Raw genomic sequence first — 25,360 nt, forward strand, 5'->3', positions numbered from 1 at the left:
CCAAATGACCTATGTAAATGTGTATTTCGTGTTTTACATGACAAAAGTACCTAATATCATTTTCACCTCTATAGAAGTATTAGTTCACTTATCAAATGCAAAATTGACAGATATTTTCATACATTTTCCGTCACTTTATCTGTCAGATTGGTTATTCGATAGTTATCCATAAGTCGTGATGAGACAAAAAGAAAGACTAATCCGAGAAATAAATTTCAAGGATCCATTTTCTATACATTTATTTGCCAAAAGCACCTCAAAATATTCTTCAAATAAAGTTATCGAATGGAAATATCTGCTTTGAATTACTCATTAATTTTAAAAAATGCTTTATAGCCTACATAATACAAACCCTTTCTAGAAATTAATACCTTCTATGTAAACATACCTGGTTAATGAACTCATTACCCGTTAACGAAAGTGTTTCATTACCAATTATATTCAGTAAACATAATTTAATCGCGTATAAAACGTTTATCAAATACCATCTACGAGTAAATTATCAATGTCTGATTATCAATGTGTATCATTTATATTGATGTCGTTGTAAAGAACATTAATAATTCATTCACGAGATCTTCCCATTGCTTGCTTGATAACACGTTTTGTTAGAAAAAGACAAGGTATTGCTATTTGAAATATTTGCTGAAAAACATTGTCTTCATCGTTTAAAGAAAGTAAGAGCTGTAAATATCAGCAGGACAAGAAAATATAAATTCAGATTTGTATAATTTTTTACAAATGAATAGTAAAGAAGAGGTATTGATTATACAAACGAGAAATATGTTATTTTAATAAGGTACTCATTACTGTTACACTGCTTGGCTCGCATTTCTTGTCATTATAAGAGACTAATAGTAAGATTTTAATTTGGAAATAATTTTAGAATGTATGCATAATTTTCTAGGTAAAACTTTCGCAAGTTTGGTCCACCTATTCTCACTGATTTCTGAAGATATTAGTAAGTATCTGTCCTCATGACAAATGACAAGAAATCTCATACATTATGTATGTGCATAAACAATTTTTCACCGTCTGAAGTTGGCAGGGACGGCCGATTTGAATTATGGTATATACCTACGTTAGGAAAATGCCTACATACTAATGTAAATTACTGTTTTCTCTTGCGTAGTTAAAGTATATAGCTAAGTGAACTAGTCACTATTTTAGAATCACTTACGTGAGCTAATGCTGACTCTTAACTCTCCTAGAGGAATCCAGACATAATCTGGATTTGCTGGACAAGAGCAAATATAAAAATTAAGAATGTTGAAAGTTGTCCTAGGTGTATAACATGCAAGTTGTCTCATATATTATTTCATATTGGTAAAGCAAGTAACAATTTATACTTCATACACGGAAAGTACTATAGTCTAAACTCGGAAGCCGCGGGCCCATGTAAAATGACCGTAACAGAATATAAACAAATTTTAATACATTTTACCGCAGGCACTCCCAATTGTAGACAAATAGCTAGTCAACCCCGAGAATGTACGAAGGGTTAGGCCTAAGATACATAAGATAAGCTGAATTAGGAAGCAGGGTAGGGCAGGCAGGGCAGCTATTTTATTGATACTTTTTGTCTAAATTCCTTCATCTTTGTCAACAGGACTACCTCAAGTTCCTGGTCACGTACCACCGGTTCATCTCCTTCAGTCTGTACTGCATGGGCTTCGTGTGGTTCGTGCTGTCCCTCGTCAAGAGATACTACATGAGACAGTTCAGCCTCTTCGCCTGGACACACGTCGCTCTACTCATTGTGGTCACGCAGAGCTATCTTATCATACAGAATATATTTGAAGGTAAGTTTTTGTGTAATGTTGTAGATTCGTGCGAAATTAATATAATTACCGGTAATGTGTAGAACAAAAGTAGTTCTTGATTGTAATTTGATTGACAACGAAGCCATGACCAGAACACAAATAAGGGAGAAACTTCTTCATTATGATTTTATTGACGATAAACGTACGAAGATGATAGTGGTCATCGTTATTTAGCGTACTCTATTGGACATTTATAATAGGTGATTTAGATTGATGAGATTGACTGTATGAGATGAGAAATTAATCATATTATTAAAAAGAATATCGTTGTTCTTTACAAGAAACAGTTCTGATTAATTATTTAATTAAGCTTAAAGATTACATACACAATCTAACATATCTTTTTGAAACAGATGATCATTTTGAATTTTATCGAGAGCTCTAGAGGTATGTAAAGTTATAAATAAAGCTTGTCATCGTGTTTTAAGTCAGTCACGCCTACGAAAAAGATAAAATTTCCAATTCTCATCTTTCACCCAAAAATATAAAAAATTCTTGTACACGTACTCCCATGACACTTCAGGTTACTAAAAATACACTACAAATCGATGGGTAAACAAGAGAAGCGGTAAAAAGGGTAGCTGTTGTATCCTCTACTCCCCTTACAAACGTGTCCCCATTCTATGTAGGTTACACCCAATAATGGAGCTTTCTAATTCACTTAATGGCTTTGAAAATTACTAGGAATACTTTTACTTTAACGTCGTAGTTAGGTGCTGTATGAAACGACGGTATTTATTATATAAAACTAGGTTTTGCTCGTGACTTTGTCCGCGTTAAAAGATTTTTTGAGGTAAAATGTATTTGCCATTGGCATGTAGCTATTTATTGATGATGATTAAGTTGTAAACATAATTGTTTTTACCGCTGCTTAGAGTAACAAATTTTATCAAAATACGTTTAATAGTATTTGCGTGTAAGAGTAACAAACATACATACGTCTATAATCACAAACATTCGCATTTATAACATTAGCGATAAAATAAGCGAAGGTTTTTTCTAGTCGTTAGTCATTCAGTTTAGGTCGTATAATGGTGAACGGAAAAGCAGATCAACCTAGGCTAAGTCCATTAGTCTGGACTGGATGCCGAATTAACGTAGGATTGAGGTTACGGAAATTAGGCATAGCGATTTAGGTCTAATATTTAAGCCTAGCTTTAGAAATATTTGATCCAGATTTTGTTGGAAGTTTAGGTTATAGTTAATTAGTTTAAGTTGTGGACAGAAACTGATATTTTTATTATAACTACATAGTATAAAGCAATGTCGCGTCCCGCGTCTGTACCTATGTCTGTATGTATGTATGTATGCTTAGATCTTTAAAACTACGCAATGAATTTTGATGCTGTTAAAGATAAGATAAACAAAAAGATGAAGAGAAAAAAATAAAAGATAAAGAGCAGTGATAGCCGAATGGTATAAGTTGACACCTCCCACGCAAGTGGTCGCAGGTTCGAACCCGAGGCAACACATCAATGACTTTTCGAAATTATGTGTGTATTAGAAATAATTATCACATGCTCCAACGGTGAAGGAAAACACCGTGAGGAAACCTTGCATGCCTAAAATTTGTTTAATACATTTATTGAGGGCATGCAAAGTCCCCAACCCGCACTTGGCCAGCGTGGTGGACTCAAGGCCTAACCCCTCCCTCATTACGGGAGGAGACCCTTGCCCAGCATGGGCATGCCCATTATTGGGTTAAATTTATAATTTTATTTATTTTTAAAAGATAGGGTAATTCAAAACGACGTTTTATGTGGAAAAATGGAAAAGGTTTTTTTGTAAAACAACTGTTTAAACCGGGCCAAGCCAGGGCAGGCCGCTAGTAAGTAATATTTTACACTCTCATAATGCAAAAATGTGCCCTTGGACATCATACCGTTCGTAATTATATAATAATACACGCGTCTAAACAATAGTGGCCATATCTTTGAAACAATAGACTATACCTTGCATACGTCAATTCTATAAGCATATTGTTGCTATAGGTCTTCAATTGACAAGAATTTCCTTACAACTATTGATGTCTTACCCCCCCCCCCCCCGGTTTCTGAAGTATATACATTGATCGGTAATTTATCTTTTCAGTAGCGTTTTTTATATGAGTTTAAACGCTATTGAATAGATAAACTGCGGATAAATTTACTCAGAAACCGGGGGTTATTAAGTTAAAAGAATATGTATAGTTTTGCCTACTAAAATTATACTACCAGGGGCCAATAACTTCAAAAGACTTGTATTTATTGCAAACTTTTTATAGATTTTCGGTTTTATGTCAGCGAGAGTAAAAATTTAAAATGCCTTATGCATAACGAAATTTGGTTCCTATAAAATATTTTGAAGATTCATGAAAGCCTAGCCGCTTTGTAGTTACCGCAATAAAGTTACATTAAAGTTAGTAAAAAATCTCACCCATGATATAACAGAGATAGTGTAATCAGGCATTGAACTTAAACCTTGATAACGAATTAGACCACATGCGAAAAGTATTGCATTCGATAATGTCGCGCTGCTTAGGTTAAAATAGCTACAACCTGAGTGCATAAGCATAATTGGTCTTTTCTTGGGTTTTCAACGTGTAGCTGATGCAAAAATATTGATTGACTTGATTATACCCAAAAACTGGCCAAACGTATTCTCTACTATAAGTGGATAAGTAGGATAGGATAGTATACTTAAAATTCAGTTATTATGGCTGGTGTTTACTTAGGGAACCAATTCTCATTATAAAACATCATCAAAATACAATTCTTGTGTCGATCTCTTAGTCTACCTGACTTTCCTTTGAAAAAGACAGTTGGTTCCTCCACGTATATTCATATAGGATACTAGAGATTAAAGATTGCCACTTGGAACAATCTTTACAAACTTTCCTGCCGAGATGAAGGCATGTGAATATAGCAATTAAAGATTGTAAGAATCGTTTCTTCTTTAAATCATAATAAACTCAAATCAAGGTATTGTAACTAGACTATACGAATCTTATCAAAAGGGTGTTTAGCAATAACTTGCTACAATTTTAAAAAATTCAGTGTTGGTGTCAATGAAATCGTCGACTTATGTTAATCGTAAGGGCGTTGGTTCAATATCGATTTAAAGGGTCAATCAATCAACCTTTCGCCCCGCACTGATTCATTATTCCAGAATAAATTATATTGTGTTTATTTACTTGGTTAACGCGAAATAAGTTCTATGTTGATATAATATTTTACGCTGTTTTATTGCGCGAGTGCTGACTATTGAATTATTATACTTGAGACCGGTTTTTGTCATAGTGGTTATGTTATTCGTCAGTCATCAGGTTGGGGACCTAGGTCTAGTCTTTATAATCTACTAGCTTCTAGAATAAACTAGAACTAGCTAGAAGAAACTCGTTCATTATACTAGAAAGGATGGTGTACTTATAGCTGATTGCATTCATAATATTGAATAAAAACTTGAGGTTTATATGTCAAGAAAATTACAGCTATATTTTGTCTGTAAAACCTATTTGCCTGGAAGATATACATCTAAATAAAATGGCATTTTTGTTATGCACAAACTGGTCTTAGTTTAGTTATATGCAGTTTTAAACTACCACATTCAAAGCAATCTAGTAATTACTTGCAATACACTACGTTTCTCATACATCCATACATTAGTCGTAGATCTACAATCATAGACAATTATAAACACTAGAGCACACTATTATAAGGTAGGACAATACGCACGATAACATTGTACGTACGTCGGTGTCATGTCAACATTGTCACGGACGGGGAAGCCTTTCAAACGATATAACTAGGCCAAATAGATGTAAGAATGAGAATATGAGATAGAGTAGCGGCGAGCGGAGCGAGTTAACTTTCTAGAAACTAGATACAGACTTTCAGAATTAGTGTGTTTTGATTATTTCTGTACAATAGACATAAAGAAGCGCTTCATGCAATAACTCTCGGTTTCTGAGGTAAATTTAGCGGTAGTTTATGTATTCAATAGCGTTTAAACTCATATAAAAAACGTTATTGAAAAGATAAACTATCGCTGAATGTACCTCAAAAACCGGGTATAACACCTATGTACGAAATAGCCCATTATGTACCAATACACATATAAAAAGACATATGTATGTAACACTAGTCTCTCTAAAATCAGTCTTCAATAAAGTGTGCATTCAGCCTAAGCGCTCTTACAAAAGTGTTTGTGTTTTACCGACTTTATACGAATGTACTAAATATATATTAATATATATTTTATCCTTGGAAACAAAACGTTTCTAAATTGAATTTATGAAATATGTGATATTATATAACATTTAGACACTTAAAAAAAAATATTGCTTTTCGTCTTGAATTCAAAATAGCCTACGCTTGAGAAAAACATAAAAAAATAGAATTAAATTAGAAAATAAGTAGGTACTTATAGGCAGCGATTGGAAATGTTACCTCGTGTGCAATCTAATATATTTTTTAACTAAGTCATTCTATGGAGATAAGCCTTTATCCCAATCGATATTAGTAGAACAGTACTTTGTATCCATATATGACGTCACTGCCAGTCAGAATGATACCTAAGTAGTGTATGACGAAAACTTATTAGTCATTAGTCGTACGATCTGATAAAGGAGTTGCAAGTTCATATTTGTGAGGAAATATCATCAAACACCCGATTTAATTAGTCGATGAGAATAGTATTGCACGTACTGATTCCGATGTTTATCATTTATTATTCTGATGCAATTATTTTATCTGGGAATCTTAAAAATAATGACTCTTTAGTCTAAGATCATGACGTTGAAATGAATATTTAATACATATGTACATAAATCTTTTCATAACGAGATTTATGTAGTTTTATAGTGTAAAACTGCATCGTGACGCGTTATTCTTAATGTTAACACTAAAGTTGATTTCGATAAACATATCGCTTACAGGTAACGCATTTCGTGGTAATAATTTTTTAATATTTCATTAATATTGTACCGACTGTTTCGACTCGAACGATCTCTCCGAAACATCCCGCTACCTATAGTTTTAGAAGGTAATACTAATTTCCTAATTGCCTTTAAAGTATAGAAAGAAATATTCCCAGACTGACGATTTTGACAATATCATCTTTCTTCTGCTTGTTAGATAAGGTTTGTCATAAGGCAACTGCTATTAGTCTCTATCAAAAAAAAACACCCAAAATAAATTACTTCAAGTATACCATACTAATATTTCTAATCGCTAGGTTTGTCATAAGGCAAATGCTTTTATTCTCTATTGAAAAATCTCGGCAAAATCCACTACTTTAGTATACCCTATGATTAATTTCTAATCGCTATCGCCAATCTAATAGAACCGCAGTCCAACACCTACAAGACTCGTTACAGGGAAGCCGTCGCTAAAATAGATTACGTTGGTTTGTGTCAGCACATACACCACAAACCTATAATAAACCCTAACATCTTAATCATTAGGTCTATTTTCATTTACCAACTGTTTATTGAATGTCTTCACTCTGCACGTAACAGGTGATCGATATATTTCGCACATTATGAACATGTATCTTTATATCGATTTGTTTATGTTAGTCGGTTTCATTTGAACTGAAGTGTAATTTTGTATGTAGGTACCTTGAGAATTGCTAGAATGTGTAAAGATTGGTGTGCAGATTTTTTTTTGCCGACGGATTAGGATTACCTTAGGTACAATTATGCAAGAAATAATTACTTTTTAGTGTGCAACAGGCTTTGTACTTTGATAAAATTTATTCCTAGATTCTATACGTAGGTGTTTATTGTATTGAATATCTGTTTAGTTTTTGATAATATGTATCTAATCAATAATTTAAAAAAGGGAAATATGAAAGCTGTATTCGACGAAACTACTAAATTTTCTTTTCGTCCAATATTTTGAGTTCCTAGCACTAGTCTCGCCTCTACTACAGGAATCCTTTACAGGCAAAACTTGCCAGCGAAAAAAGAACGTATTTCATATATAAAAGTTGAAATATCACCTTGTGTACACCTCTGCATAGCTCTTCAAAATCAAAAGACTCAGAATGCTTCATAATAATCGAATTCTGATAACTAACACTTCAGAAACACATCACAGTATTCCATGGCGAAACACATACATTATTCACCTACAATTTCACAGAAAAGCTATAAAACAACATTGTAAGCATTAAACGAGTGCACGTAGATAATTTGGAAGTATTTCAACAGTATCTCGTACGAAACAATCGCGTAATGAGTGAACACGCTGCACTTTATTATTAGACTTTTGATCTTCGACCTCGACATTGTTTCCTCGGCTGGAGCTTGTCTTGCTGCTTCATATATGTTAGTGAAAAACGTACTGTGTATTTTTAATATTGCTTTTGAGTTACGAAAAGCCTCTATAAACCTATTTTAGTTATGAAACTACGATAATATGTTTTCTATTTTTCATTTCGCTAAGGAGTGAAAGAAACAAAACACTATAAGCCTTTCATAACTCCATGTGTTTTTATGAATAAGAGGGTTTGAGTTTTATTACCATATTTATGGCTTCTGGTCAGTGATTTCGTCGTAAGCATAAGGAACCAACTTCTAACTTGCGCTCCGAAACACAGATGACGGATCTTCTCAGCTCTATTAACACTAAGCACTAAGCAGCTAAAAATATGATCTGAATTGGCTGTGAGTGCCTCGATTTGAGGATTCTATCTCTATCTACGACACATTCTTCCTCATCTCGTTTCCAGAACTTTTCTGTAATTTTTTTTGTTTTGCACCTTCAATATTATTAGAGTAAATAAACAATTTTATAAAGAACGAGTAATGTGTATTCCCCATGTAGATATCTTATTATACAAACTTATCAAGTCAACCCTGTTACAATGTCATAATATTATGAAATAGAAGGAGTACTTTATAAAAATACAGTAGCGACTCGTTTCGTGTTGCCCTCAAGTTTGTTATGTTAGCGACCTCCGTTCGCGTGCAAACTTTAACCGTTCTAACTAGTATTTATGTCAAGATTCAAGTATATAAATCTAGAAAAATAACGTGCTTCATGTTTACTTTGCCGTGTATTTTGTTATCTTTATTTTTCGATGTTAGTTTTAAGGGAAGTCGTTTCATTTTGTGGGCTGTTTATTGTAGTGATACTATTGCTGGTATTGTATGTCTTTCGGTCGTTAGCACCTTAAATTCTTACTTAAGCGATTTCGATAAGTAAAATATACACCTCAATACTTTCCTACAGCTCTATTAAGGGCTCCAGAAGTTGGTTGATTTTATTTTCTTGGGGTTTTCTAGACTAAATTATTGGCTTATTTTCTGGTGTTATAGGTACTGCAATAATACATATTATTTAATAAATACAGGTTTTAATTACTAACGACTGCTTGTTAGTACTTAAGTTGATTAGTAATGTAGGGATGTATTTTTTACCGAGAGGGAACATTTCCAAAAGATACCAGACCTTCTTGAGCTTGTGTACATCAAGAACTCTTCAGAAAAAGTAGTAGGCACCGCAATTTGTCATTCAAAGGCAAAGATAAGAGGCATTAAATGTATATTCACATCCTATAAGACTAGTAATATATCATCTTATATTTTGCGTTATCAAATATTAAATTTCCACGGAGACGAATTGCACGATGCAGTAATGAATACAAGATAACGGTATCTGCAGAATGCAGCGCCGCGCCGTCTGGCATCAAGCCAGTCAGCAATCGATGATATCATGTCATACGCCACTAAAACACGAATGTCGCAGAATGCAAGGGAAAACATAAGAAAATTAGTTTTAAAAAGAGACTTTTGAATTTTCCAGGTAAAACTATTGTTACGTGCATTAAGTGTACTGCTAAGAAAGCGCTGGAAAAGGCCCTGTGTCTAAATTTCAACCAATTATTAATGAAGTCGCAAAATTATAGTACTTACTAATTTATCTTTGAAAATGTGTGCTTCTGCATTAAAAATTCAACACCACACATGTTCTCCAATTTTGAACGTAAAAGCAAACTAATTTGCCGAACGAAATCAGCAAAGTTCGACACTTAATTTAACTTGTTCTGGAACTTCTCTGAGATTTTAAATCACGTTGTACATAGAGTCCTATAGTATTTGCTACAAGAGTATCCATGTGTACTTCACCATAGCACATATTTCACTGAATATTTAGTACGGTGTGCCCATGGGAAATCTGTAACATTTGCGACACGAATATGTTTCAAAATAACTGGCAATTTATCAAGCCACTATGATTTCCTTGCATGATACCGCTCTGAATTATCGGTCGTTAAACTACGAGTCTACTTACAGGCTTATCACTTGAATAAATAGCTAATTTTATAGGCTTTTCGAGTAATTAACATTGCTGTACATAACTAATTGTCGTTTTATTCGGCTACCTACAGTTCAACTACTGAAGGGTTGATAAGATTCGTCAAAAGTATCTGAAAAACATATGAAAATTACAAAAAAACACTTCTTCAATAAAAGCTTCTTAAAACAGTTTCTTTTTGCAATATCGCCGCGACATGTCCAATCAAATAAACGAGTATTGTATCAATAACGTCGCTTGTTACAAATTGATCTAGATTGACGTATCGAGGGTAGCTCCGGTCGAAGCCCTTTTACTTCACGTGCCGCTTTTTATGTCTGGAAATTTTTTGACTGTTTTCTCTTTTGTTGGCTGATATTTATTCCTTTAAGATTTTATTTTGTGCTGGCATTAGGCAGAACGTTTTTGAAGTCCTTTCATACCCATGTAGTCTGTGGATGGTCGATGATATGAGGTTGGCGACTTTGTTTCAAAGGTGGGCAAATTCGGCTCATGATTATTTGAAATTAAGAGTAGCCAACTTCAAGCCGTCAAGATGATGGTGGTGATAGGTGGGTCGGCGACTGTAGTGTACTCCATTATGTTAACGGGATTTTAAAATATGGATCGCTATTAGCAAGCTATATTTGATTAAAGTTAGAGTGTTCCATTGAATTCAAAAGATACATATTATGTGTCAAAAAAAACTGATACCTACTGGTTCTCTAGGAAGGTAAAGGTGTTGTGGCTATACTCATCATCATAATCACAATCAAATTATACTCTTTGACTTACAATATCGGGTCGCACTTTGTGGTTAAAACGCCGAGTACTTACCAAAAAAGTTATGGAAACTAATAAAATTCCCATCGCGTTTAAGGCACGTTAAGTAATTTAGTATTATCAGATATGTTCAAATTTTCCAATATACGTTTTCCTAACTGCTAAATAATGCTGCTGAAATACAATATCTTATGAACCGTAAAACAGTGTTGGTCACACTAGTTGTTCGTCGTGCCGTTAAATTACAATATTAATCATTGTTGAACACATCGTGGTGGACGCAATGAGGTCAAACGTTTGTTGGCTGGTACTAGTTGAAATGATTGTGACTACAAATATGACTTGGTTGACTGCAAACGGCAGAAAAATGTAGAAATGTCTTGGACTTGCGAGAGTTTAGATTTCTCGTATATTTTAATTAAAATGCAATTGCATTATACGCCTAATAAGACATATCTATTGCTTATTAAAATATAAATCTTATTTCTTACAGTTTTCAGACTATCGTGTTGCGGTGTTTCTAAAAAACCTTGAGTAATCAGCGAAGTATAATCAGGAATAATTAAAATAAAAGCTAAAGTATTGAACGTATTAATGAACTTAAAGGCTCATTCAGACGGGGAGAGTTTCTCGTCTCGAAGATACGATTATCGAAAGAATATAAAACATTTTTTTCGTCTAAACATTCGCTCTCCTCGCTCGTTGCTTTGCGCGAGAATTGCCTTGCAATGTAATATTGTTATGTCCGTGTAAACATAATTTCAAAGCAATAATCGTATTTCGAGATTTTATGCCAGTTGCTACTATGAGTGCAGTGCGCGATGGTGTTTTAATTATATCTGCTCTTCTAAGGCAAGAATAAGGTAAACGGAAAAAGAAGAAAAGGCGTTGGGTTAGAAAATGGATAGCTAGAAGAAATGATTTGGGAGCATCTAACATGTTGTGCCTTGAATTACAATTTAAAGATGAAGAGACATTCAAAAATATATTTCGGGTTACGAAAACTCAACTCATATATCTACTTCAAGAAATTGGACCATCTATACAAAAAAGTGATACAAATATGCGTCAAGCTATACCCGCTCGTACAAAATTGGAAATAACTTTAAAATATTTGGCTACAGAAGATTCATTTCAAACATTATCAGAAATATTTATAGTAGGTATATAGGTGTACCATAAGTTACTTTTTGGTAGAAGTTCTGCAAGCTATTTACATAGCATTGGAGGATTTCATTAAAGTATGAATAAAACACGATTAATTTCAAAATCACTTAACTATCAAAAGATTATCTAAGTATTTATTCAAAATCAGTCTTGCTTTAATAAGGTAGATTACCAAACAAATAAATGGCAATTAGCTTATAATAAATCAACTTAATATAGAGATATTTGGAAAAAAATATTTATTGTGCATTCGTTGAATCATTTGGAAAGTCATCTTGCATGCTTGAATTCCACCACTGTGTGTCGCTATCAGTTCTCAAAAATGCATCGGATCACTAAACTTCGATGACAAATCTCGCACTAAAAACGATTCAAACTGATTTGTACGATACTCGTATCAACTTGAAAATATGTCACACGAGATCGTGTTTATACAAGTTGAGATTCTCGTAAGCAACAATCTGCTTACTTCACCTTCGTTGTGTAAACCAACATAGGCAATTATCGCCTAGCGATAAGTCATAAGCGAATCTCGTATGACATTATCGTAGGCGAGATTTTAGTTCTTGCCTGTATGTAAACATTTTGATACGATTGTGTTATGGCGATTATTGCTTGTGATAGTAGCGTATAGTTTCTCGCTCGGAACCGTACGAGAAACTCTCCCCGTCTAAATGGGCCTTAAAAGCGTTATATGAAATGCAGGAAATATGATGTCCCATTTCGACTTTAAACTCAATACCTGGAAATGTTGTCTACTTTAATAAATTACAATTTCACTCCAGTGACATTCAACTGGAGTTTTTGCTGAAAACATTAATTCTCTAGAAAAACACATGTATAGTTCAAAGATTAAAGTGCATTGCTCTATTGTTTAGACAGACATTGACCTGACGACGAATGTTCCCGACTACACATACTAAACTAGCACGCTATCTTCCTAACGTTTTGTTGTGTTAGGGTTGACTACTCACTTGCTTATACTCAAGAACATTTTTTTTTCCTTTTTTTCTTAAAGACTACTCCCGCACTAAGAATTACCCTTGTGTCATGGGGACTTTTACAAACAGCGGACACAAAGCACAACCAGACCCGCAACAATTATTTGTGGGTCGCACCAACAAACCACTGCGCCACGGATATGATAATTTTGCAGCTCACTTACCCCCAGTTTCTGAGGTACATTTGGCGGGAGTTTATCTATTCAATAGCGTTTAAACTAATATAAAAAAAACTGTTTGAATAGATAAACTACCTTTAAATGTGCCTCAGAAACCGGGGGTTAATCAGTCTCCACTAAACTGCCAACAACATAATAATATAGTTCCCGTAACTTCTTGAGTACCACTCGTGGTAATCGATGATTCTTTGTAGTAAATATGCTGCATTACCATACGGTACTAAAAGTTTAATCCCATTTCCGTTTTTGGTGTAAAATAAAAGTATAATGTTCCAATTTGTTTATCACGTTAAAAATTATTCATCTTTTAGGAATTGCATGCATTTCTTTAATCGACGTTGATTGTTGTTTGACAACCCTATCTATCCGTTTATTGGTATGAACTGTGACAGTTGATTTATCGCGTTTTGAGCGACAGAACAAAACCACATAACTACCGGATACACCACTGATATCTACATGGTGTTGTTATTATTGTACACGTACAAAATGTATGTGTGTGTCGTGTGTATGATTGTAGGTTGCGATAGACACTTTAATGGTAGACTAGGAGTGCAGCTATTGCAAGTTACGACATGTTTTGTATGAATTTATAATACTTGATCAAACTTAAGTTTTTGAACATATGTATGGTTTTACTTAGGATGTTAATTGTTAATGGATGTAAAGGATCAGACCCAATTTTGAAGAAATGGTAGTAATAAAACGCAAGTAGATTTTGAGTTAAACGATTATAAGGCTCCACCCCTTATCCGAAATTATCTACACCTAAAATAAGTTACGGTTACGGTCTATTTTCGGATTTTTTATAATATCGGATACGGTAAAAGAGTCCCATAAAATTTTTGACTACACTTCACGTTTTAGTTTTGTGTAATTTACAGTATATTTAAAATACATTTGTTTCTTTTCCAGGCCTCATCTGGTTCATAGTGCCGGTGTCAATGATAATCTGTAACGACGTCATGGCCTATGTGTTCGGCTTCTTCTTCGGCAAGACACCTCTCATCAAGCTCAGCCCTAAGAAGACTTGGGAAGGTTTCATTGGAGGTGGATTCTCTACCGTTGTATTTGGTTTGGTGGTAAGTAGAATCAATAGGCGATCTTCAAAAATAATTGCGGGTGGAAATAAAAATTAAAATAGCTATAACGGTTTGGGGTTATTCATACTGCGTGTATTATTTAATCATTTGCTGACAATTGGCCAGGTTATTTTGCCGTATTCTCCCTCACGATACTTCATATTTACGAAATTGATGAAGTTGTAATATCAAGTAATCTACGTCATTTCTTAGTTCTTCACGTAGATTACACCAAATAAAAGCAATTTGTAGTAGTAGTGGTAATGGCAGAACAAGGGATATTCTTTGGTCTCTGCCTGCATAGAAAAGTCTTCTTAATTTGTTTATTTTTATTTCAGCTGTCGTACTGGATGTCTCAGTACCCGTATTTGGTGTGTCCCATCGAGTACTCGGAGTCTCTCGGCCGCATGACTATGGACTGTGAGCCTTCTGGACTGTTCCGCCTTCATGAGTACACGCCGCCCCAGTTTGTGCAGCCTGTCATGAAAGTGGTGAGTATGAATACATACGTAAATAACATTATTACGTATAATTATAAAAATATGGACTAATTGAATTGAGAATGTCTTCCTTTCTGAAGTCGCTTAAAAATTAACTGTGTGTAGAAATTCAGTAGCCGTGAAAATAAGAGATTTAGAAGTTAAGCTGTTTGTTTTGTTCTATCAGGACCCTATGGGCCAATGTCACGCATGTACGCACGTATGGCACATATAGGGGATTAAAATGACATGAAATAATACTTAGAAAGAATTGTGAATCTTCGTTGTTCTTAAAAAACATGCGAAAAAGCTACTATACAGTTAATCTTACTAAATCGCTCCTTATTACAATAATACTAAAGTTCACTTTACCTTACATTACAGATCGGCATGGAGAAATTCAACATGTACCCGTTCATGATCCACTCGTTGTTCCTGAGCACGTTCAGCTCCGTCATCGGACCATTCGGAGGATTCTTTGCTTCTGGCTTCAAGCGTGCTTTTAAGATCAAGGTAAACGTTACAAAATACTTAATAACATCGTGTAATATTTGTTGTTTGTTTGTCGTATGGTTAGTGGTCAACTTAGTGTCAAAGTTGTTCAAGCCGCCCAAGAGGCCTTTGACGTGGTTTAACGACTGCTATCTTAGTAGACAACAACCGGGACCGACCTTAACGTGCCCTCCGAAGCACGAAGACGCCCAGTTCAAAAACCACTATGCGGTCACCCATCTATGGAATGACCGCGCCAATGGTTGCTTCACCCACAGATCGTTTACCGACCGGTGAGCGCAACTGGCTATAGGCGCCTCGTAATATTTGTCAAGTGCACGTACATGTAAGAGTGTACGTGCACGTATACGCTCTTATTAGATCTACACTTGCATAGTATAGGCAGAAAAGCTGTCTAATATTATAAAATTTTAGGTTGTTAATTCCATAAGCGTGTAAGCTATTACGTTCAGCTCGTTATTTATGAGAGAGGCCAACTCTAAACTCACAACAAGTTGGAATTTACATGATAACGATCTGTTTAGTAATGCTTTAGCTTAACCTATTCAATTACATTTGACAACATTCTTATACATTTTTAATGTCACTGCCACTTATAAAATAGTTTCTGAGGGGCTATTACGTATGTCATTTGACAACTATTTGAAAGCCACTATGCTGTCCATTGTTTTCTGCCTTCAATTATAGTGATTAATACGTTACGTCAAAGCAGCAATGTACTGAATAGTGACAATAGATTTGACGTATACTAGCTGTCAACTGAGTTACGTGATAAGCCCGCTGAGTCTACTTATCATAAAAATTGCTACATAAATGAAATCAATGAATAACTACACAGAAGTCTTGCAATATAATTCGTTTGCAGGACTTCGGCGACGTGATTCCCGGTCACGGCGGCATCATGGATCGCTTCGACTGTCAGTTCCTGATGGCGACGTTCGTCAACGTGTACATCACCAGCTTCATCCGCACGGCCACTCCGCAGAAACTGCTGCAACAGGTATTACGTATACTTTTTATTTTGGTAGAACAAACATTACAATTTATTTATTTTAAATTTCATATACATGCATGGTGTATATAGGCGGACTTAATGCCAAAGGCATTATCTACCCGTCTACCTTAGGGTGATGCAGAGATCTATAGAAGTAGGTGTTTAAAAAAATAAAATAAGTGACGTTAAGGTTAACAAGGTTTACAAATAAATAAAAATAAGGTCATGATAAAACTAACTTTTTTTCTACAATTTTAGTTGAAAATTTGTTGGGGTTTGTTTTGATAGTGGTAATTTAAATATAATGATATTTTACAAAAATAGAGTTCAGTAGCATTGTTTTACTGCACGTTTAGCGCAGTGGTTGACGTGGTCACCTTGCCCTAATAACCGTACCGCCGCAGTTCGAATCCTACCCAGGACAAATACTTTAGTGATGAGAGTAAAGTGTCCTCGCTATTATATGAGACTAACATTATTAATTTCGAAACGCGGGTGTATTTCATACATCTGCCTATACCTTCGCGTAAAACAGGCGCGATTATGTATGTACTATTTACAATCTTAAGTGGTTCTCCGTTCTTCGCATTTGCAAATTAATTCATTGCAATGTTTCTTTCACAGGTGTACAACTTGAAGCCGGAACAACAGCTGCAACTGTTCTACGCGCTGAAGGAGTCGCTAGAACACAGGAATATACTAAACCTGGTACCCTAGACGATTAGTTCAATGCAGGTTAGACCGTCAGTGATATAAACACTTTTACAATGCACTGGAGATTCGCTGCGTATTCATATTTTGTATTGTCCCTTATAATTTCCTAAAATAACGTCCGTTTAATTCATTTTTTAAAAAGATAACTCCCGCACTAAGATTTGCTCTTGTGTTACAAACATACAAAGAACAGACACAAAGTACAACCAGACCCGAAACAACTATTTGTGGTTCTCACAAATAATTGTTCCGTATTGGTATCGAACCCACGACCTCCCGATACAATGGTAGTGGCGTGGTGCGCCACGGAGGCCGTCAAATTGAAACTGGCCAACTGTGTCATTTCTTTGGCTATAGTTTCATTGAAACTGCGTAATAGTTTGTTCACAATACACAAGTACACTCTCTTTTCACACATATAACCTGGTGTGGTAGTAAACATGGCTGCTGAAATTTCAGGCGCGGGATAAGTGTTTTTAGGTGCAATATATATTTGTATTTTGTGTATAAAATTATTTAAGTTTTGAGTTTATTCTTAAAATTGATCCAGTGTGGCCTTCCATGATAACCAAAATGGTTTTCAACTACCTTTTACTGTGTCTTAGTTAATTAACGTTTGTATTCTATCAATGTTTGTGTTGTTAAATTCGTAATATAAAACCTTGTGAATGTTTCAAAATACATTGTCGTCTATGTAAAAGTTATGTATCATGAATTACTAAGTATATATTTAGTAAAACTATATGTATTATTAACAAATACCTTTTTATGTATGTATTACATAACATTATAAAGACCACTTCAGACATACTGCGTGCGCGTTACGTGCACGTGCACGTATACGTTCTTACATCTATGTTATATCCCACCTCTCTATGTATAGTATTAAATAGTTTGTTAACGCAGCGTTTCCGTGTAATGTGAAAGTCCTGAGTGGAACATATCCCAAGTACCTTGAACGGAATACATTTTGTTCTAGTCTTATATTGAGATCGTCGTTTACTTTGATTACAAATACTATATTATTTACGAAACATACAAAAACAATATTTAAAAAGTTATATGGTTCTTGAAAATACCACCTATATTTGTTCAACTATAACTCAAAATTATTCTCCAAGTTAAAGAAAAGAAGAAAAGTCATGCTTTATCATATAAAAATGTTATACAGAACGAAAAATGGGATCTAATTTTTTTTATTGAAGGGACCAGATGAATTACAAAAGCAATTAAATATGGAACAGAATATGAAATGTCAATTTCTTCACATAAATGTTTCTTTACGTAATGAAGAAACTCTGCAACGAAACTGGAAATCAATCGTGAGGGCACTAGCTAGTTTTTTAACAGACCTTTTATAAAAATTGACTCAAATTGAGCATTTTTCCAAGGACGAGCGTTATAAGAAAAAAATGGTTGAATTTCCTTAAGACAATGAACTACCAAAGAATTTCAAAGTGAACGATGATCTCAAACCAATATTTAATGATAATGTAGTAACAATTTATTTATACTCCTACATACGATACCATTACTCAGCGGGAGTGTAATAATATTGAATTTAAATATCTAGTTCTAATATAGGTTACTGATAAATCTATAAAAAATATATGTTCTCTATATACTTTCTGTGAAGAGGTTCAACGATAAATATTGAATTGATCAGCCCTTAAACTGATCTCAAGTTTGATATTGCTTTTGAGTATCAGCTTATAGTAAGTACAGTTTATATTTGAGAGCCATCTCATACTCATTACTTAGTCTGCGACGGCCAGTGTCACCTGCGCCGAAACGTCAGGCATTCTAAGATAAAAATCGTGTTCGCGTTAATTCCCGTATACTATATTCATTATTATTCATATAATATCTTCATATGTAATATCTTATAGATAAAATACTTTCTAACTAAGCAACGAGATATTGAGAGCTATCTTAAAATCCAAGGCGCGACTATACTTAAAACAAGCTGATCTTAAAAGCAATCTCAAACTTGAGAGTAGTTTCAAAAAACGGCAATTGCCAATTATATTTATCATTTAACAAAAATAGTTATAAATTACATGTGGTTCTTGTTAATTAAGGGCATTGTTATCTTCAAATTTAAATCAAAAACTAAAAAAATATGTCCTAATAACCACTCGAATTGATTTAGATATAAATACATTTAAGTATAGAAATTCTTCCTCGAATTTTGAATGTGTAATGCCTCATACATTTTGTATTGAATCTTAAGTTTAGTACGTATTAGTGATGTGTAGCAAATTTGTATGTTTGTTTGCTGGTAATAAAGATTTAGTTTCGACCTGTATGGTCTACGGCGCTTAGATGACAGTTTACCTTGATTTTGTTTAGAAAATTTGTGTGATTGCCGTTAAATGTGGCTATTGATAACACCTTAAAATTATGAATGAAACAAGCAATTTGTTTTAATATATTGATTGTGTCGCAATTTTAAGAGAATTTATAAGTAAATAGCCATAAATATTGTTTGAAAAGTCTATTCGTCATTTTGTGTTGAAAAATGAATTTGATTGAATTTTACATTAAGTTAGAATTTAAACCATCATTCGATGTTTCGCTAGTTTCCAGTTCAAAAGGACGAGTAGGCTTTAAAATTATTTTGGCAAGAATAAACCCGGCTTTTCCGCTTTTAGATAAGTCGAAGTTAGCCTATCAGGTGAAATTTTGACAGTGTCATATGAGTTATTTGATACTTGTCACCAAGTGGTAAAATAGGGTAATATACCAGCAGTTATTAGTCATGTTTAACGGTAAATCCATTTTAAATAGTTTATTTTTTTGGATTAGAACAGGGAATATTGCATTTGTTTATGCTTTAGACTGAATAACGAACGACTGTTCCATGTGCTAAAGACTTTTTGACAGTTTACTTTTCGTATGAAAAAATACTTATTGTGAGAAATATATGTAAAAAAATATTTAAATTAGAACATTTACACACTGACTTAATTAATTTGGTCAATTGATTGATTCGATAATGAGACGGTCCTTTTTTATTGTATGTATCAAGCCTTATAAAGTTTGATTTCAAATTCGTAGTTGACCTTACCATTTGGTATAGATAGTTAAAGAAATCGATGGATAGATAAGTTATGATGCAAAATCTGCAAAGCTTACATTCGACTAAGCAAGCTTAGAGTTTATGCAGTAAAGCCGCTGACCTAGAAACATATGTCGACGACGGCGGATTTTTTATTGCAAAGGAATCATGTCGGCGAATTCCTGGCATATTTTAGTAGGTTGGCGATTTTGTTGTGTAGACTCCATTATTGAAAAATATATAATATAACATTCAAAATACTATAAAGTATATTTATAAACATACAATTTTATTTTACGAAATAGAAAAATATGACGTTTTATTTTTTTCAAATATTATTACTATAGTAAAAAAATTATCAGCGTTGCGACTAGAACATGTTAAGTTTGGTGATGTTTTTTATTGTGATTTTACGTTACGTTGTATTTCTCATGTTGATTTAGCGCTTTACGTGTTGATTTGATGCTCGTTCGCTAGCTTTTAGTGTTTAGCATTTGTTAGGTTAGTTTTTAGTTTATTTACTTTAGTCGTACTAATAGAGGTCGTGTAAGAACGGATTAAGCTGTTACCACATTAATCTACCGATCGTCATTCGATGGTATAATCATTCTCTAGACAGTCTTAACATCACTAATAGGTCAATCGGTTGTCGATCAAATGGCTTCGATCGACCATCAATTGCTTCATAAGAATTTTGAATTTATTGGAGAGTGGGAGTTTTAAAACTGTAGTTCTAATTTGAGCTTACGCGACGTTTGTTAGTTCGACAATAATGACTACAAGTGACTTGGGTACCTCTGTATGTTTTCAAATATCAGAGTCCACAATGTCACTTACCTAAAATAACTTCTTTAACGATTTTTGAAAATGTATAGTTTAAAAATTTAACCTTGTTATTGATAATTAATTATAATTGATAGTAAACAATTTTAGTTTCTTTTTATAGATAATATTCTATGAATTATGTTTTTTTTATGTATTATTAATTGTTTTTCTTGTCTCAAAATGACCACTAAATTATACTCACAAAAACGTTTCAAATTATGTTACGTTAATATTAACTATATAAAGGTGTTACCACACTAATCGATCAATGGTACACACAGTTCGATAGATTGATCAACCGATTGTCCATCAAAGTTGATCGACGGTCGATTGATTAGTATGGTAAAACCTTTAATAAATTATGACATACCGCCCCAAAATATCTAAATATGAAAGAATATTTGCTATAATTGCCTGATTTATCAATTTGTGTACGTTTTAAGGCCCAAATTGTACGGTACATGTGTTGTTAACGATCGCTAACGTTTATTTGCCATAGGACAAAATACGATGATCGTTTTTATAATAGTTTATGTATTAGCATGTAATTTATTTGCCGTTAACTATTCCTGGAGTATTTAAATATTATTGTTTTGTTCGTGTGGTTGAAATGTAACTACTAAACTACTTTTTCGTTTACCGCCGGACTAGCAATCGTGGTATCATAGTACGTATTCCATGCATTGTACAATCGACCTAAATGCTCTATAAACTCAGCTGAAAGAGTATATAGTCCGACAACTTAGTAGAGGGCCTCGTATGCAAAGTGCGTAGGTGGCAGAGTCATACAAAATTTAGGATTTCGAACGTCATTCCGCAGTCTTATGCAGCGGATGATCTGTTTCCTACGGCTTCATACACTAAATGAGTCATTAATTATGAAGTGCATTTACTAAGTTGCCGGACTATAAGATTACTTGCATAAAAATATATGAAACATTACTGAAATTCTGTTCAACAATCGATAGTAACTTTAATTCCTAATACTCATATTATAATATATTTTAAACATTTCATCCACGCGACAAAATCTCTATTGTAATAGTATTAAAAGTATTGATGTTATAGTTAAGATAGCTGTGTACAACGCCTTGTGCTATGTGTTTAGCGTTTGTGATAAATCTATACACTGTTCGTGCTACTTCCTTCACTTGGCTGATTCACCGCCGAGTGTCTTGTCACTTGATTCATTGATGTTCTTTAGACTTGACTGACAAACAGGACAAGACCTTTTTCTAAATCGCTGGTGATTTTGCAATGCGTATTCATTGTAATCGCAAAGGTTTCTGAACTATGCATAACATGATGCCTATAATCCCCGAAGTTGTAGGCAGAGGTACATAAAGTCTTTACAAAAATATTAGAATCGTGTTTTTGAAATTATTTGTTGAAAGGAGAATGCTCAAAATGTATGGAAAAAAAACCCAGGCCGTACACAAACGGTGTGTAACTCAGAATTTTAGTGATACTGAGTGATTCAATTCCAGATATTCGCCTCTATCAAATTCGATGGCTAAATACTATTTTTTGCTATCATCTACTGCTTATTTAAAAGGTGAATTTAAAAAATAAATATTTTTCAAACATTCATCACAATGATTATTTTTTGAGTAATATAATTGTATAAGTAAATATCTAATACTAATAAATAATTAATTTTAATGGAACTGTGATTTTTAAAAAATAATTAACAATAAAATAATTATACTCTATCACTACATAGTACATAGAAGGTACCAGCTGCATTTCTTCCCGTGCATACTGCAAAAGTCAGGGATGGGAGGGTTTGGTGCTTCATAGGCTATAGGCTAGCAATCTACCACCATGACAACACTTTTCTACCTTATAATAGCCCTCCAATTGTCTGCCAACCCGCATTAGACCAGTGTGGTGGACTAAGGCCTGATCTCCCTCTTTGTTTAGAGGGGAGGCTCGTGCCCCTCGGTGGGGACATATATGACCTGGTGATGATGACTCATTTTTCAAAAATATATTTTTTAATATTTTTAATTTGTAACTCAGTTACATACCTATATTAAAAATGTGTGACTCAAAAAAGATTAAACATTTATATAGGTAACTTATTTAAAAAATATAAAAATATATTGAAAACCCCTACTGAAAAGTTATAGCAAAATAGTATGTTCAGCCATCGAATTTGATAGAGGTAAACATTGGGAATTCAATTACACAGTATAACTAATTTTTTGAGTTACATAACTTTTGTGTACAGCCTGGGTTTTTTTTGAGCATTCTCCTTTCTTTAACACAATATTTATTTTAATGTTAAAGAGTCAGATGAGAAGAAATGTCAATGAATTCTAAGTCGTTCTAGTTAATGGTATAACAAATACTGAAGTTAGAACCTGATTTCGATTACGGCAGTGCAACAGCCAAGCTTATAGAAAAAGTTAGTGTTTGTTATATCATTATCTTTAAAATACCAAAATACCAGCACTGCTCCATTAGAACTGTAAATTCGTCACAAAATTATAAAGATCTTTCAATTTGTAAATTAATGTTTTTGACGTTTTGTAAACACCTTTTTACTCACAAAATAAAAAAGCAAACCTCTCTTTTTGATTTCGTTTAACTCCCGTCAATTAAGTCCAGATTTACTTTAAACCAATATCTATTTAAAGGGTTTGGCGCAGACTGTACTGTATCAAAGCAATTTGAAAACTTAATATACCATTTCTTACTTTACAATGTTGAGAAAATCCTTCGTTGCTATGGTTACCAAAATATGTTTGTATGTACAAAAGGTGTTTACAAAACGTAATAATGTGTACCTAACGATTAATTATAGTGTCTGTATTGTAGACCTAGATGTGTTTTATGATATAAATTATTTATTGGATATGTGAAGGTAAATAAATGGAATCCTAAAGGTGTCAAGTGCGTATTTAATTTGCCCCTTATTTTAATTGCTGATTAGAATAGTGACCGGAAAACAATAAATATTATAATGTAGGTTCTATGCCTAGGTCATATAGTAATAAAAGTTACTACAGTACCTACTCGTCGGAATCCGGATATTTGTTGAGTAAACTTTAACTCGTATGATCATATTGTTATTATTCGACGAAACGTTTGGTACAGTATAGTACCGATATTAATTACCGAAAGATGTTCCTTCTTAGGATATTTCTTCTATTATTACTAAATTGACCTTAGAAAGTACTTCGGGGAACCCCCCTTCTAACCAAATTAGTTTTAGAACTAAACCCTGCTTGCCAGTTATTTATTTATTATCTTTATATACAAGAGTTGTATATAGGCGGACTTAATGCCTAAAGCATTCTCTACCAGTCAACCTACAGTTATGATGCTTGTCTTTGCTAGCTGTAATAAAAGATGGAGCAGGAATTTTAAAAGTTTGTTTGTGACATTAGCAACCTGTGTAAGTTAAAAGCAACGGAAGGAAAGAGCGTATTTAAAAATACTCATAGTTAGCCAAAACCAGGCGATCCGGGCTGACTGCCAATATCATAATAAAAATATTTCAATCAAATATCAAATCAATAGCAAAGGAAGCCGTCATTACACCGCGACCATATAAAATCGTGTAAAGGTCTCGGTCCATTGAGCGTTGCATCCGTTGTCCCTGTCTGAAGGCTCAGCTCATTGTGTGACCACATCCTGACTCCAACAATAGACAATGATACTGCGTCTGTAATGCATGAGTATGATGTTATTGGGAGTATGAGGCGAATATTTAACTGTTTGTATGGGAAAAATATTATTTAACCCTTTATTGTTGTAAAGCTGGACAAGGGTTTTCTCCTAGAATGAGAAAGAAGAAGCCTAGAAGTCCCAGAAGCTAAGGGTTGGAGGACTCCACGCCTTAGAGAACGTCTTAAAGAACTTTGAGGTCCATGTTTTCAACTGTGCTACATTATATTATGATAAACGGAATAGCGATATAGCTGTCAAGTAAAGAGATGCCGAGATTGATAAAAGATCGCCGGTTATAAGTAGATATTGAGCACTTGGCCTTTTTGATGATAATCAATAGCCGCGTACTGACTGACCGAGCAGCCTCGCGAGGCTATATCTAGGTTTCTTTTCTTGAATATCGAAATAAGCGGGATTAGCCCTGGCTAATGATGAGATATCTGCCTCATCATGTCTTTTCACAGCGAGTTTTCCCGGCATTTCCATTTACATCGCAAAAATAATTAATATAATTAAATTCGCTACATAAAAACTGAGACCAAATTATCAACGACATCTAAAATTCTCGAAAGATGCTGGCCTTATTACGAACATTACACAAGGATCCTAGATCCCACACTAGCAATTACAAAATGTAAGTAATAGTAGAAGATACGGAAGTATGTTCCGCGCTATGTTTTTGCATACAGAAGACTGAACGTGCGCGGTTCCCACGCGACGCTTGCGCAATCGGATCTCGTTTCATATTGTGTGTGAGAGACTGTTTCCATTGTACGTGA

General features: G+C 34.0%; 1 protein-coding gene across 1 annotated transcript in view; it reads left to right on the forward strand.

The window, feature by feature from the left end:
* Cds (CDP-diacylglycerol synthase) overlaps positions 1-23,801 on the forward strand; it is a 38,424-nt gene extending 14,623 nt beyond the window's left edge. The window contains exons 5-10 of the mRNA XM_076114801.1: positions 1,610-1,802; positions 14,151-14,317; positions 14,656-14,808; positions 15,181-15,309; positions 16,175-16,309; positions 16,928-23,801. Of these exons, the coding sequence (XP_075970916.1) occupies positions 1,610-1,802; positions 14,151-14,317; positions 14,656-14,808; positions 15,181-15,309; positions 16,175-16,309; positions 16,928-17,020 (870 nt within the window). The 3' untranslated portion in view covers positions 17,021-23,801. The remainder of the gene's footprint in view (positions 1-1,609; positions 1,803-14,150; positions 14,318-14,655; positions 14,809-15,180; positions 15,310-16,174; positions 16,310-16,927) is intronic.
* Positions 23,802-25,360: the final 1,559 nt, after the last annotated feature.

Source organism: Anticarsia gemmatalis, chromosome 5 (assembly GCF_050436995.1).
Source record: "Anticarsia gemmatalis isolate Benzon Research Colony breed Stoneville strain chromosome 5, ilAntGemm2 primary, whole genome shotgun sequence".
Lineage (NCBI taxonomy): Eukaryota > Metazoa > Arthropoda > Insecta > Lepidoptera > Erebidae > Anticarsia > Anticarsia gemmatalis.